This window comes from Pongo pygmaeus, chromosome 15, assembly GCF_028885625.2.
Source record: "Pongo pygmaeus isolate AG05252 chromosome 15, NHGRI_mPonPyg2-v2.0_pri, whole genome shotgun sequence".
Lineage (NCBI taxonomy): Eukaryota > Metazoa > Chordata > Mammalia > Primates > Hominidae > Pongo > Pongo pygmaeus.
In genome coordinates, this window is record NC_072388.2 from 17,701,183 (window position 1) to 17,715,252 (window position 14,070).

General features: G+C 35.9%; 1 protein-coding gene across 1 annotated transcript; it reads right to left on the bottom strand.

Annotated features, from left to right (window-relative positions):
* Positions 1-9,458: 9,458 nt before the first annotated feature.
* LOC129012645 (olfactory receptor 11H12-like) lies at positions 9,459-10,439 on the bottom strand. The gene has a single exon (XM_054448556.2). The coding sequence runs from the start codon at positions 10,437-10,439 to the stop codon at positions 9,459-9,461; it is 981 nt and encodes a 326-aa protein (XP_054304531.1).
* Between the last annotated feature and the right edge of the window lie 3,631 nt (positions 10,440-14,070).

Sequence of the window (14,070 nt, forward strand, 5' to 3'; positions counted from 1 at the left end):
TCTGGTATTAGTATTGATCTAGAATATATGTTCTTCCAGATCAGTCCCATTCCTTTTACTTTTAGAATAAGACAAAATGTAGCTCAGACACCATTCTTCCATGAAACCACATCTCTCCAAGAAGATGCTGGAAAGTCAGTCTTTCTCAAAAAGTAATTTTCCCCTCAAGTTTCAACACATTACTCCACTGTAAGTTTAGACAGTGTATATATATACGTTATATATATATATAAAACATATATACGTTATATATATATAATATATATACACATTATATATATAAAATATATATAACATATATATAAAATATATATAAAACATATATATAATATATATAACATATATATATAAAATATCTATATAACATATATATAAAATATCTATAAAACATATATATAAAATATCTATATAACATATATATAAAATATATATATAACATATATATATAAAATATATATATAACATATATAAAATATATATAACATATATAAAATATATATATAACATATATATAAAATATATATATAACATATATATATAAAATACATGTATATATTTTGCTATAATATTATGCTTCAGCTTTTGCTGTATGTTTTTCTTTCTTTTCTCTTACACCCTTCTCTGTGATCTCATCTGACAATCACTACCATGGCAACCAAACCTCTGTGACATTCCAGCAAACTCATTGTCTTCACTAAACTTTAGTTAGTAGCTGGTCTCAGTCAGTAACACTCTGGGAGGGCTCAGGCCACATCACCAAATGTGCCAGGATAGCCTTGAACTCATCAATTGCTGGGTAAGACAAAGAATTTTAATGCAATGGCAAACAGCCAATCAAACAAGCAAAAAAAAAACAACAAACCCTTCCTTGAGGACCAAGAAGCCATTAATTAGATAACCTAAGAGCTCCAGGTGGAGACCTAGGTCCTGATGGGGTTTCTGAATTTGACCACTGGGCAGAAAACTAGCACCCAAAACCAGTTAGAATAAAACTGCCTACCTTCAGTGGAGCCAAGGCCCCAGATCCTTTTTGTCAGGTAAAAATAGGTTGAAATAACCTGGCTGGTTGTGGGACAGGCCCCCTCTGTGAGTGGTGCAGTTCAGGACACCTGGACTGCCCTTTCACTCTGCTTTCCCTGGGGTAATGTGTATGGCTCCTAGTCTTTCACGTTCTCTTCTGTAATTTGGGAGGAGGAAGAGAAGATACTCACTGTACATATTGTATCAGTTAATACTAATCTGAGAGCAATAATTTATGATCTTTTGAGGTGAGGTTTGATTTTTACCACTGTGCTGTTCCTGTCTCCTAATATGTTGTATCAGATTGTAACTAAGTTGAAGTGAGAATTAATTGAGGACTATATATTTGAGCCTCCTTAGAATCTCACCCACCTTTGAGATAACTTCATATTTTAGGTTTTGTCAAGTCAGAGTGTTGAGTCCTTAAATCAGTATATGCTGGGCAGTGAAAAAACACTGGTACACTTTGATTGCCTAAGCTTAGTGAACAGCAGGGGCAGTGGGAGGCAGGCCTTTTTAACAACTGTCTTTGCTGAGATTCATGCTGAAAAAGCCTTGAGGCTCAGACTCAGCCCACAGGTCTCTGCACTCCCTCCACCTCCCTTCTGCCCTTTCCATGCGTAGCCTTCACAGCAATTATTTGTGAATTATTTATTTTTTTGAGCTCTGTCTTAAGGTTAATTTTTCTTAAGAAATATTTACTGTCAACATTATAAAAGTGTAGAAGTTTATTGTAGAGAAATGTGGGAAAACATATTGGCAAAAAGAATATAAGGATAAAACCATTTAAGTTTTCCTCTTCCATCTATACTTATATTTATAGTTGGGCTCTAATGGCATTTAAATGCAAAAGTTAATATACATGTTTATATTATTTATATTTTTAAAATATTAATAACTGATTAGTTAATTCAACAATAATAATTGTTAACATTCCAGACACTACTCTAAATACTCATGAATACAGCAGTGAACAAAATGGATAAAAATTCCTGACTTGTGGAAGTGATATTCTAATGGGGGAAGACAGGGGTAAATAAACTATGTGGCATGCTGGGGGGGCGATGAGTAAAGATGGAGAAAAATTAGAAGGATCAGGTCAATAGGAAGTGTGTGTTGGAGGTGGCAGGTGGCAGGTGTACATTTTTCCCTCAGCTTAATTAAGGTTTAATTGCAAAACATTGTATATATTTATGGTATACAAGGTGATATTTTGATATACATATACATTGCAAAGTGATTAAATCAAACTAATTAACATATCTGTCATCTCACATGCTTGCCATTTTATTGTTGTGAGAACATTTAAGATCAACTCTCTTAGCAATTTTCAAGTATTCTTTTGGCCCTTAGTATCTGTGGTTCTGCATCTGCAGATTCAATCAATCACAGATGGAAAATATTTAGAAAAAAATAAAAATAGCAATATGACAAAAATAATTCAAATATAATATAGTATAACAACTATTTACGTAGCATTTACACTGTCTTAGCTACTATAAGAAATGTAGAGATTATTTAAACTACATGGAAGGATGTGTGTAAGTTATATGCAAATACTGCGCCATTTTACATGAGGCGGTGGAGCATCTGCTGATTTTGTTGTTTCCACGGTGACCTGGAACTAGTCTCCCCTAGATATAAAGAGACAACTGAACAATATGTTATTATTAATTACAGTCACCATGCTATACAGTACATCTCCAGATCTTATTGATCTTCTTTAGCTGAGATTTTGAACTCTTTAACCAATATCTCTCCATCCCCACTGGGTATAATTTTCAACAGCTAGTCAGGGAAGGCCTCACTGAAAAGGTGATATTTGAGAAAAGATCTGAAGGAAGTGTTGGGGCAAGAAATATAAATATGTAGCAAAAGAGCATTGCAGGCAGAGGAGATGGTATGTATAGGTGCCAAAAGACAGGGGGATGGCTGGCATGCTTAACACACAGCAAGAAAGCCACATCTTTTCCTCATGCCCGCCTCACATTCAATATATTTAAATATGCTTCCCTCCCCATCATAACTCCGCAAAGGCCATTGCAGAAATCACCAATAACATTCATGTCTCTTAGTCTTATGGACATGTTTTTTTTTCAAGATATATCTCTTCTCAGCAGAATTCAGCACTGCTGTTCCAACACGTTTTTTCCCTTGGCTTCAGTGTCAACTCTGTTCTACTTTCCCTCCTGATTGCCCAGAAAATTCCCACCTTTCTGGCTACAACTCCTCTATTTAATTTGTGGGCTTCTTTTCCTTTATTTGGCCATTAAATTCTGAAGCTCTGTGAGGCTGAGTTCCAGGCCTTCACAACTTTCAATGCTATACTATCCTCTAGGTCATTTTCTTCTCCAAAGCTTTGGTTATTACTTATTTGCCAATGAGTATATCAAACTGTTAATACAAATTGCATCCTCAGGATTCCAGATGACAACTGCTACATGGTATAATATTTGACTTCTGGATGGTAGTTTTACTTGAATGTTTCAGGGGCTCCTCAAACTCAACTCCAAAATTGATCTAATGAATTTTCCCAACCACATTCCCTTCTTGCATTTCTAAGAGAATGGATTCCCATTCATATGACTACAGTGCTATCCTGAAAGGAGATCCGGAGACTAAGATTCACCTGCAGGTGATTCATTTGGTAGGTACCAGAATCCCTGGTAAGAGAACTGGAAAGTGGGGCAAAGACCCTTATAGTGAACAATGAAGCAGTTAACAGAATGGATAACTGTGGATTAAACTTGGAATAACTCTGAGAGCCAGTGTAGAAAACTCATCTCAGAAACATGCTGAGAGGTAAAGGGTATTTGTATAATGGTTTCTGATAGTCATTAGTTATGGACTGTCTCCTAGAGGCATTGATTCCTCAGCATGCCCAACCTGCAGCAGGGACAGCAAAAGCGGCTTCTGTGATCAGAGAAAGCCCTCAGGTGAGGAAATGCAGAGGTGAACCCTGGAAGTCAGGCTGGCATGCACTGAAGTACTAGGGTGAGGCGCCATGGCAAGGTATCTGTGACCATCTTCCTAACCTTCCACCTCCATTTCAAATCTTTAAACACATTTTACTTCCCCAATATGTAATAATATGCATTTCCTTCCATTTCTACCACCACCTCTACCTGCAGAGGTTGACCGCCACCATCTTTTTCAAATATACTTGCCTCATTTAGCACATTCACAGTGTTGTGCAACCACCACCTCTTTCGAGCTCCAAAACACTGTCATCACCCCACAGAAAACCCCAGTCCTCTTCTCCTCCACCCATGGCCACCACCTGGAGTGTGTTTGGCCCTTGGAGGACACTGCACATTGTTGGTGGGCATGATTAAATAGTCGCTGCTTTTTTGCACTTATCATTGTATTTTGAGCGAAAGTTTCATAATTATCAGTGTTTTATCTGGGTTGATTGGATCCAATTTTAGTTTTTGAGTTTCTTTTTTGAGCAACTATAACAATTTTAAGGATTAATATGTCATGACTTTTATTCTTTACTAGAGGTCTTCCAAAGAACAAAGATAAATTTATTTATTTTAAAAATAGAAAAAATTTCATCCTGTCTTGCAAAAATACACACACAAAAAACAAAAACAAATATACTTGCCTCATAATTAGTTTCACATTTGCCGTTGTCCTTCTCTAAACTCTTCACTACCGTGGCCAGAGTTACTGTTTCAAAAAGGGAGATGAAATCATGTAATATTCTATTCTCTGTGCCTGAAATCTACTTTTCACCCTCATCTCCCTTTACCTAAAGTAAGTTATTCATTTTTCTGGGGTCTCAACTCGAGCACTCCTCTCTCAAGAAGCCTTTTATGGTATGAAGAGTGAGAGAGAGTTCCCTGCACCATCTCCATTGAATCATGTTAGGCCTTAATGTACCTTTCCTTTATAACACTTACTGAATGATTAATTTGGCATTTATTTACCTGGCTATTTTATTCAGGGTTTAGGATTTATACTAGACTGTAAGCTCCAGAAGAGTGTTCCAGGTCTAGTTTAGGTCACCATGTATCCCTGATTAGTACCACACATCCCAGTGCACCATGGTCCTCAACAAATACATGTTGTATAAATGGATAAATGACAGGAATAAAGATGGTTTTCAATTTGTATTACAATGTTTTCTACTATCTGGCAGAATCTTAGTAGGATTTAATAGAAATCAGGCAATGTCTACTCCTTAACCTGACTTTGAGAGAGGAAACATTGATTTTTAAGAATTGTTCCCAATTCTTAAATGGGAACATGGATGAAGCTGGAAACCATCATTCTCAGCAAACTATCACAAGGACAAAAAACCAAACACCACATGTTCTCACTCATAGGTGGGAATTGAGCAATGAGAACACATAGACACAGGATGGGGAATATCACACACCAGGGCCTGTTGTGGGGTTGGGGGAGAGGGAAGAGATAGCATTAGGAGATACTAATGCTAAATGATGAGTTAATGGGTGCAGCACACCAACATGGCACATGTATATATATGTAACAAACCTGCATGTTGTGCACATGTACCCTAAAACTTAAAGTATAATAAAAAAAAGATAGGTATCCAAAACATAGCAATTCAAGCTCTCTTTTAATTAAAGTTGGTTCTTGTATTAGTAATAAGCAGGGAGCTTGGAGGGAGAGATGTGTACAACTGTAGATGGGAGGTCCCTGGGTAAAGTTCTTGTTTGCGAAGATTCATTTGATTGTATGACATGTTCCTCCACTCTCTCTCTCTGTCTCTGTCTTTTGTTGTTGTTGTTGTTGTTGTTGTTGTTCTAAGCATCTAGAACTAAAACCACAAGGCCAGGGTTTGCTACCAAGGACCACTCTCTCCTTTTCAGAAAGAGCTGGTTCTGAGTGAAATAGAAGGACTAGGGTACCAAATTAGCTCCTCTCCACAATGTGACTCCATGTGGAAAAGTACTTGAGAAGCTCTGTAAAGACATGGTAAAAGCTTACCAAAGACAGTAGCATTATCCTTTCCTTACACACAAAGTAGAAGGGAAGTGTGGGTAAGTGGTGTGTCTAAAAGCATTGCTTTAAATTATACATCCATTTGTAAACACTAATTTTTTCTTAACTCCATGTCATTTGTAAATTGGATGAAAAATGTATATTTGTCGTGGGAAAATTAGGAAATAAAAATATTAGCATAAAAGAGGAAACAACGAATCTTAGCTACACATAATCCGATGACTACATGTTTGTGTAAGATTATATAATAATATTGTTTGATGATCTGCCATTTTCACTCAGTGACATATTTTGCACGTGAAATATGTTTTACATAAATATTTGTATAATTTGAGTAGTTATTACCTTAAGACTACTGGAAAGAAATCCCTTAGTTCTTCTACTTCACTCATTTCTTCTCTACAGTATTTATTTCTGGGGTAAATCCAGCTCTTTGGCTTGCACGGCCATGTAGTTCTGAAATTAGCTACACAGGACTTAGCCACATTTCCCAGAATAGGATGTACTGTACAGGAGAATTCTTATTGAACTTGAAGTCAGAAGAACTGGCCCCTTCACTTACTATGGGTGACCTTGGACAGTATACTTGATTTCTTTGAATCTCATCGATGAAATGAGTATGGGAATGTTTACCTTAACTGTGTGACAGAATTTGTGAGGATGAACTGAACAACTATGTAAAAGTGTTTGGGAAATGCCGAAGAGCTATACAAATGAAAGACATTAATAGTATTAACAGAAATAGATTCCATGAATACTATGTGTAAGATTCTACTTTGATTTACCTCATTTATTAATCAAATCCACTGTCTGACAAAAGGATTATAATTAGATCTATTTTATAGTCTAAACAAATCTTGGCAGAAAGGTCAAATAATTTGCATAAGCTCACACAATCAGTGACTTAGATTTGATCCAATCTATTTCTTTCTATAGTGTTGGTCCTTTCCCCAGATAGTAGTAAAAACTGTGGGCTCCATTGTTAGCCTGCCTGAGACAAGATGCCATCTCCAACTAGGCAAGTTACCTTTTCTGCCTGTTTCATTCTTCAAAAATTAGAGACACCAACCTGATTTCTTTGGGTTTCATAAGTAGGAAATAAAATAATACATAGAAAAGACTTGGAATATTGCCTGACACAAAACAGGTGCCTTAAAATGTTAATTATTATTATTTTCAATGTTGCCAAGAGAACAAACCCTGTGGTGGTGAATTTGCATATGTAAACCTGTTAAACTAATACACACTCTTTCTTTTCTCATAATATTGTCACACTTGCACCTTATGTCCTAAGTTTTCTAGTAATCTTGAATGTACATAATGCTTGATTGTACAAATAAATTTTGCTTTGTGAGGGAATTAGTTGTAATTGAGGGTAGAGTCAAAGTTTGTTCAGCTTAACGAGCATTTAAAGGCAGCTAATAAACACCATGACTTGTATTTGAAAGTAGAAAATACCGACTTTCAATTGTCATTTCCCCCAAGGAAACCATTAACCAGCACAATTATTTTTAAATATCAACCTGAAATAACACTGTATTTTTACTGCTATTCTTTCTCTCTCCTTCTCTCTCTTTCGGATACAGTTTGGCTTTGAAAAAATATAGTATATATGCAGTGTTTGGTCAAATAATTTAGCACTATGGAAAAGGTTGTGAACCAGTCATAGTATTTGAGGTTGTAAGAAGAAACCTTTGCAAAGGTAGTGGCTGCACAAATGTATTAACTTAGTAATACAAAGTAGGGAGTTCTGAAACTGTGGTGGAAATATTGCCTGCCTTGACTACCTGTTCTTCTTGAGTCTGTTTGCTGGTCAGAACTCTGGTTACTTAAAAGTCATATACCCTGGAATGGAGTAAAGAAACAGGAAAGATCCTCAGCGGCTATACAAGTGAGAGATACTGCAGAGTTCTAATAAGATTGAGTAAAAGCTTGATACTGTCTTACATCAAAGGAGCAAATAATTGTTCTACCTGGAATGTACAGGCCCCCATTCACAAATGCATTCTTACCTTTTGAACTGAATAATGATCTCTTTCCCAATAAACTGTTCTAAGACAAAAAATCTGTAAGGAAAATTGTTGCACACACATCATATTCTTATATTCTGTATTTTCTGGGACAGTCTGTTTTGGATTGGATGATGAGTCCTAATTTAGGTTTGCAAAATATTATCAAGGCAAATCTTTATGGAGATTTTATTGAGATATTATTTTATAACAAAAAATGGGATATCTGTGATATTCAACAAAAAGATTGGTGGTAGAAGGAAGGAAGATGTTGGAGTGTTCAGTAACCTTACCCCAGAATGCCGCAGTACAAATTCTGTGAGAAGTCATTCTTGTGTAGTAGAGGCATTCATTTTTCTCCTAATATCCCTTCTGAAAATTCCCTTTTACTAGTCAGCTCTTAGCTTCTTGGAAGGAAGGCCCTTCCTCTAGGACAATGTTCATCTCACCACATAAAAATTCACAATTCACGGCATGTTAGTTCAATAAAATATTATGCTTTCTATGAATGATAATTATAAAACTTGCTATAAATGGGAGTGAGTTCAACATTAAATCACATGAAACAGACATATTAACAAAAATAGATACATTAGAGCAATTGAATTATAAATGCTTTTTTCCTTTAAAAATTTTCCTTCATGTTATTTTCACATTCTTTTAGCAACAAATGACAATCAACTGCCATTGATTTTATTTTATTTTTTGAACTTAAATAGTGTATCCACAAATACACCATTGCCCTGTCCAATTTTTAGGGGAGATATTCCATTATCTAAAACTCAATAAATTGACCCATCATGTTTTTGGTGATACCTTATTTAGGGTAAAAATATTAGGCATTTAGAACAATGCATTTCTGAATATTTTGACTGATATTATTATAGATGGAATTAGAATCTGCCCCTTAGGGGCTTAGAAGGAGGTAATATTTGGATGTCATTAGGCTAGAATATTTTATTATCCTACAAAAATGTTGATAAATTGCTTATAAGGGCTTATGTATTAGTAATGACCATGTCACCAAAATAATAAAGCCAAATATGATAAGAATCACCATCAGAAAATATATTTTTTCTTCTTTTATTTACAACCAACCAAACAAAATAACATAGCTATAATTTTGTCAATCTCAGAACAATAAATTTAAGTCAAATAGAACATAAAGAATTTTTATCACAGATGAATCAGGTGGAAACCATCCAGAAAACACCCAAATATGTGTATTCCTCAGTTAATACTCAGTCTAGGTGCCAAAGGGAAACCACACGCTTCCATTTATCTATATAATTTGGCAACTTTAATTTGTAAGGGGCCCAACAGGTGTTTAATTTCATAGTCTGATATAGTCAATATCACTAGGTCCATATTGTTCAGATTTAAATAACTATATAATTCTGATTTCTCTTTGTTAGACTGTACAGATCTGATCATGGAGGAATAATCTAATATGCCTTAGATTATGTTGGAACTCCCCAGAACTTTCTTCAGGGCTGCGTTTATCTCCTTATTGCGGAGGCTATAGATAAGGGGATTGAAGAGTGGGCTCACCACAGCATAGAACAAAGTTTCGATTTTCTGCATTCCCGTAGAATGTCCGAGTCCTGGGCTCACATACATGACCATAAGAGAGTCATAGAACAGTGATACCGCAGCCAAGTGAGACCCACAGGTAGAGAAGGCCTTGTGTCTCCCAGTGCTTGAAGGCATGCCTAACACAGCTTTCAGGAGAAGAGTATAGTATCCAATAATAAAGAGGAAGTTACCAAAAATAACTAATGAGCTTAGAGTGTAGCAAAACAGTTGGATTCTTGGGGCAGAGACACAAGCCAATGCAAATAGTGGCCCTGGGTCACACACAACATGGTCAATAATGTTTGGACGACAGAAGGGCATCTGAGAGATGAGGACAATGGGGATCAGGAACCACAGAAATCCACAAACCCAGCACAGTATGAACAATTTGGCACACAGATGCCCAGTCATGATATTAGGATAGTGCAAGGGACGGCAGATAGCAAGGTACCGATCAACGGCCATCACAGTCAAAAGCAAGCATTCCGATGTACCCAAAGAGAAGAAGAAATAAAATTGGAGAAAACATCCAGCAAAGGAGATGGTTTTTTTCTCTGAAAGGAAGTTGACCGACATCTTGGGAACTGTAGAAGAGACATACCATATCTCTAAAAAGGAGAAATTTCCCAGGAACATGTACATGGGAGTGTGAAGTCGCCAGTCACACCACAGGGCACAAGCAATGGCTCCATTCCCTGTTATGGTTAGTGCATATGTTGTAGAGAAGAGTGAGAAGAGGAAGATCTGAACGGTCCACTCACAAGAGAAACCTTGGAGTATACATTCATTTACAAAAGCAAAGCTGGAATTTGGCTCAGAGACATTCAGTGGGCCAGAGACCTGCAAGGTCGAGAGACACATTATCCATCAGGACTCTTTCACAAAATGAGTTGCTTTTTTAAGAATGAAGAGAAGACAATGAACATGAAGTCATTTTTCAAAAGAATAATTAGGAAGAGAACGTAGTTTACTTTTTCTTGGCTATACAGTATATGAGTTTTGGGCTTAGTAGGTAGCTGATTGAACAAAAACAAACTTCCGCCAGCTTCTAAATCTCTCCTTAATATGCAATCATGATAGAACTAGGTAAGGTTAAATTCCCTTTGTAAGGTCATTATTTTGGGACAGAAATGATTTAATATAGTTTCTGGACAGCATACAACTCAAAGTTAGTACTTTGAGAAGACACAAATGTGTTAGTTTCTTACTGCAAACCCAACTTATAGTGCAATAGACTCAGTAAAGAAAGTTTTGACCATTTACATTTCAGCTAAACATATTACTTAACATTAATTACATATGCAAAAGAAATGTACATATTTTAAAATAAATTGGTAGCAATCACGTTAAAGCCATTATCTCTGAATTTCTATTGCTGCTGTTGTTAGCTTAAGTGATTATCTAATGTTACTTACCAATATCGACTTTTAATATTAATATTGTAAAGCTGCAATGTTTTCTGTAGAAAGCGAAGGCTTTAAGTTTCTGATTAATCTTTTACCTTAATTTCAGAAACTGATATAGTGATTATTATATTGATAAAATCAATATAATATTGATTTAGTCATTATGTACAGAAGTTTGCAAAGATCTAGACATTAAACTTTATTTTTGAAGGTATTTCATAAAATTTTGAGATTGATTTTCCTTATATGCTTTTTGTAAAATGGAAAATTTTTACCAAATGACAGAAATCAAACACTTCATTTTGTTATAGGTAAACTTCCTTCCTCCTACACTCTTATAAAAATATATTAGGGATTTGAGTTACCTGAAAAAAAACTTTTCTTTTCCTCAGAAATATGGAGGGATGTGAGTCCTAGATGTCAAGAGGACATTTTGAGCAGAAACACAAATTTTCAAAAGTTTTTCTTCCAACTTGCTCTCTACACCAGTGCTCTGGGAAGTCTTTTGGTATGACTAGTTAGAACTTATGTTTGTTCTTCTTTTAGTAATATATGTCTCTCTAATAGGCTTCCAACCAGAATCATTAACCAACATTAAGAAATTATGGAATGAAAAGGGATTGACACGAGTGTCATGATTCTCAGCAGTGCTCAAAATGTGAAGCCATCATCGTTTTGACATGAACCAAATCTCTAAATGATTTATTTTATAAACCATATTCTGCCTCCAGCTAGATAGAGTTTTATTGTAGCCCCAAAATTAAAAATGCATTTTATAAAACTCACATTCTCCTGGGAGGTAGCCTCCGTAGCATTAGGAAAGTTATCTTCCAAGATGAATCTTTAAAAAGTTAATGATTACATATTCTCTGAAGAATCAGTAAAGACTAATGACAACTATTCTAAGGCATCATTATTTACAAAGAGCTTGCCCACAAGACAGATTCCAAAAAATCTTCTGGAAGACACAGTCTGAGGAGAAATAAGACACAAAATGTTACCAAAAGTTCTGACATAATGTTTAGGAACATTTCAAGTCTTACTGTGCATATGTTGGAGGATATACAGCCCAGTGAGGAAAATACTGAGATTCCAACATTGTCACGCATTGAATAAAAACTTACAGAATTTAGAAATAACTTTTAGAAGTATGGCACTTTTTTGCCAGAATCCTTTAGATATGAGAAAAAAGTATAAGAAGTAGCAACATTTAAGTTAATTAACAAAAATACTTCAGAGGAACATGTGACTTCCCAATTAATATGAGAGAAGTATTTACTTTTATTTATTAGTGTCCCTTCTATTTTTACTTTATGGCATTTAGGGGCCAACATAGTGTAATTAAACACTCATATGTGAGTGAATGCTCATACCAAGTGCTGTGAAGTAGTTGAGGACATCAGGGATATATGCCCTAGGACCACACGCATCTGTCTAAAAGCAAACTTCCACTTTGAGAGACTATGGAGGAAAATGTTTATTCAGACCTTTATTATCACTGAGTCATAATACTTAGAAACTCCTAAAACATAGCTTTGATCTTGTCTGCTCAAAAGCCGTCAATGATTTCAAGTTCCCAGGTTCTCCACAAATTGACTTCAAATGACTTTCCTGGTGTTATCTTTCCTTACTCTCTTTTACAGACAAATTAGACAGTAGGCAACATTTCATCCTCCGAATAGCTTCAGTTTCCCATGTTCTCTTCTTTGTGATCATTTTCTGTATTTGGAATTCTATTTATCTCCATCTACACTTGTACAAATCCTCGAAATTTCAAGGTCCAGTTCAAAAGACATTTTTTTCCCAGAATGTTTTCCCCTCTTCCAGTAACCAAAGAACCTTTTCCATCCTTGCATTTTTTTTTTTTTTTTTTTTTTTTTTGAAGATGGAGTCTCCCTCTGTCACCAGGCTGGATGCAGTGGCGTGATCTCAGCTTACTGCAACCTCCACCTTCTGGGTTCAAACAATTCTCCTGCTTCAGCCTCCTGAGTAGCTGGGAATACAGGCATGCACCACCATGCCCAGCTAATTTTTGTATTTTTAGTAGAAACGGGGTTTCACATTGGCCAGGATGGTCTCTATCTCTTGACCTTGTCATCCACCTGCCTTAGCCTCCCAAAGTGCTGGGATTACAGGTGTGAGCCACTGCTCCCGGCCCCATCCTTGCATTTTTATTTTGCCATCTTTGTGTCTTTGTCATGATATTAATCACAAGCTGCCTTATATCAATATTCATGCATGATATTGGGTTGAAGTTTTTTTTGTTTTGTTTTTGTGTCTTTACCAGGTTTTGGTACCAGGATGATGCTGGCCTCATAGAATGAGTTGGACAGGGGTCCCTCCTCCTCAGTTTTTTGGAATAATTTCAGCAAAAATGGTACTGGCTCTTCTTTGCGTATCTGGTAGAATTCAGCTGTGAATCCATCTAGTCTTGAGCTTTTTAAAATATACATTTTTTTGGTTGGTAGGCTATTTATTACTGATGCAATTTTGGAGCACATTGTTGGTGTATCCAGGAATTTACCCATCTCTTATAGGTTTTCTAGTTTGTGTGCATAGAGGTGTTTGTAGTAGTTTCTGATGGTTATTTTTTATTTCTGTGGGGTCAGTGATAACATGGCCTTTTTCATTTCTAACTGTGATGTTTCTTTCAAAAGATTAGACTAACTAGTAAAAATTATACCTATTCTGAGTATGGCTTCTAGGTATTATTAAATGCTTACACCTTTAATTTACTCTGGTCAGCAATATAAGTTATCTTTGGGGCTTTTTTCTTAAATAATCTTGTCACTAAACCACTATACTTCATAAACAGCGTGGTTAAATGAACATGCATTTGAATAGACTCCAGAGAGATAAGATTAATTAAACTTTGACACAAGAAGCTCACAGTGCAACAGGCCACTCTGCTAGGAAAAAAGTCCTATGAAGTCTATGTCGGCAAAATCCCACCTGAGGGCTAAACTTTAAGCTCTATTCACTTTTAGCTATTAAGTAAATATACTACCATCCCATGCTGATAGTGATGGGCAGTCTAGGGGGAGGTTGACTTCTATAGGGAGGAGGGAGGAAGGTGTGTTTCTGCA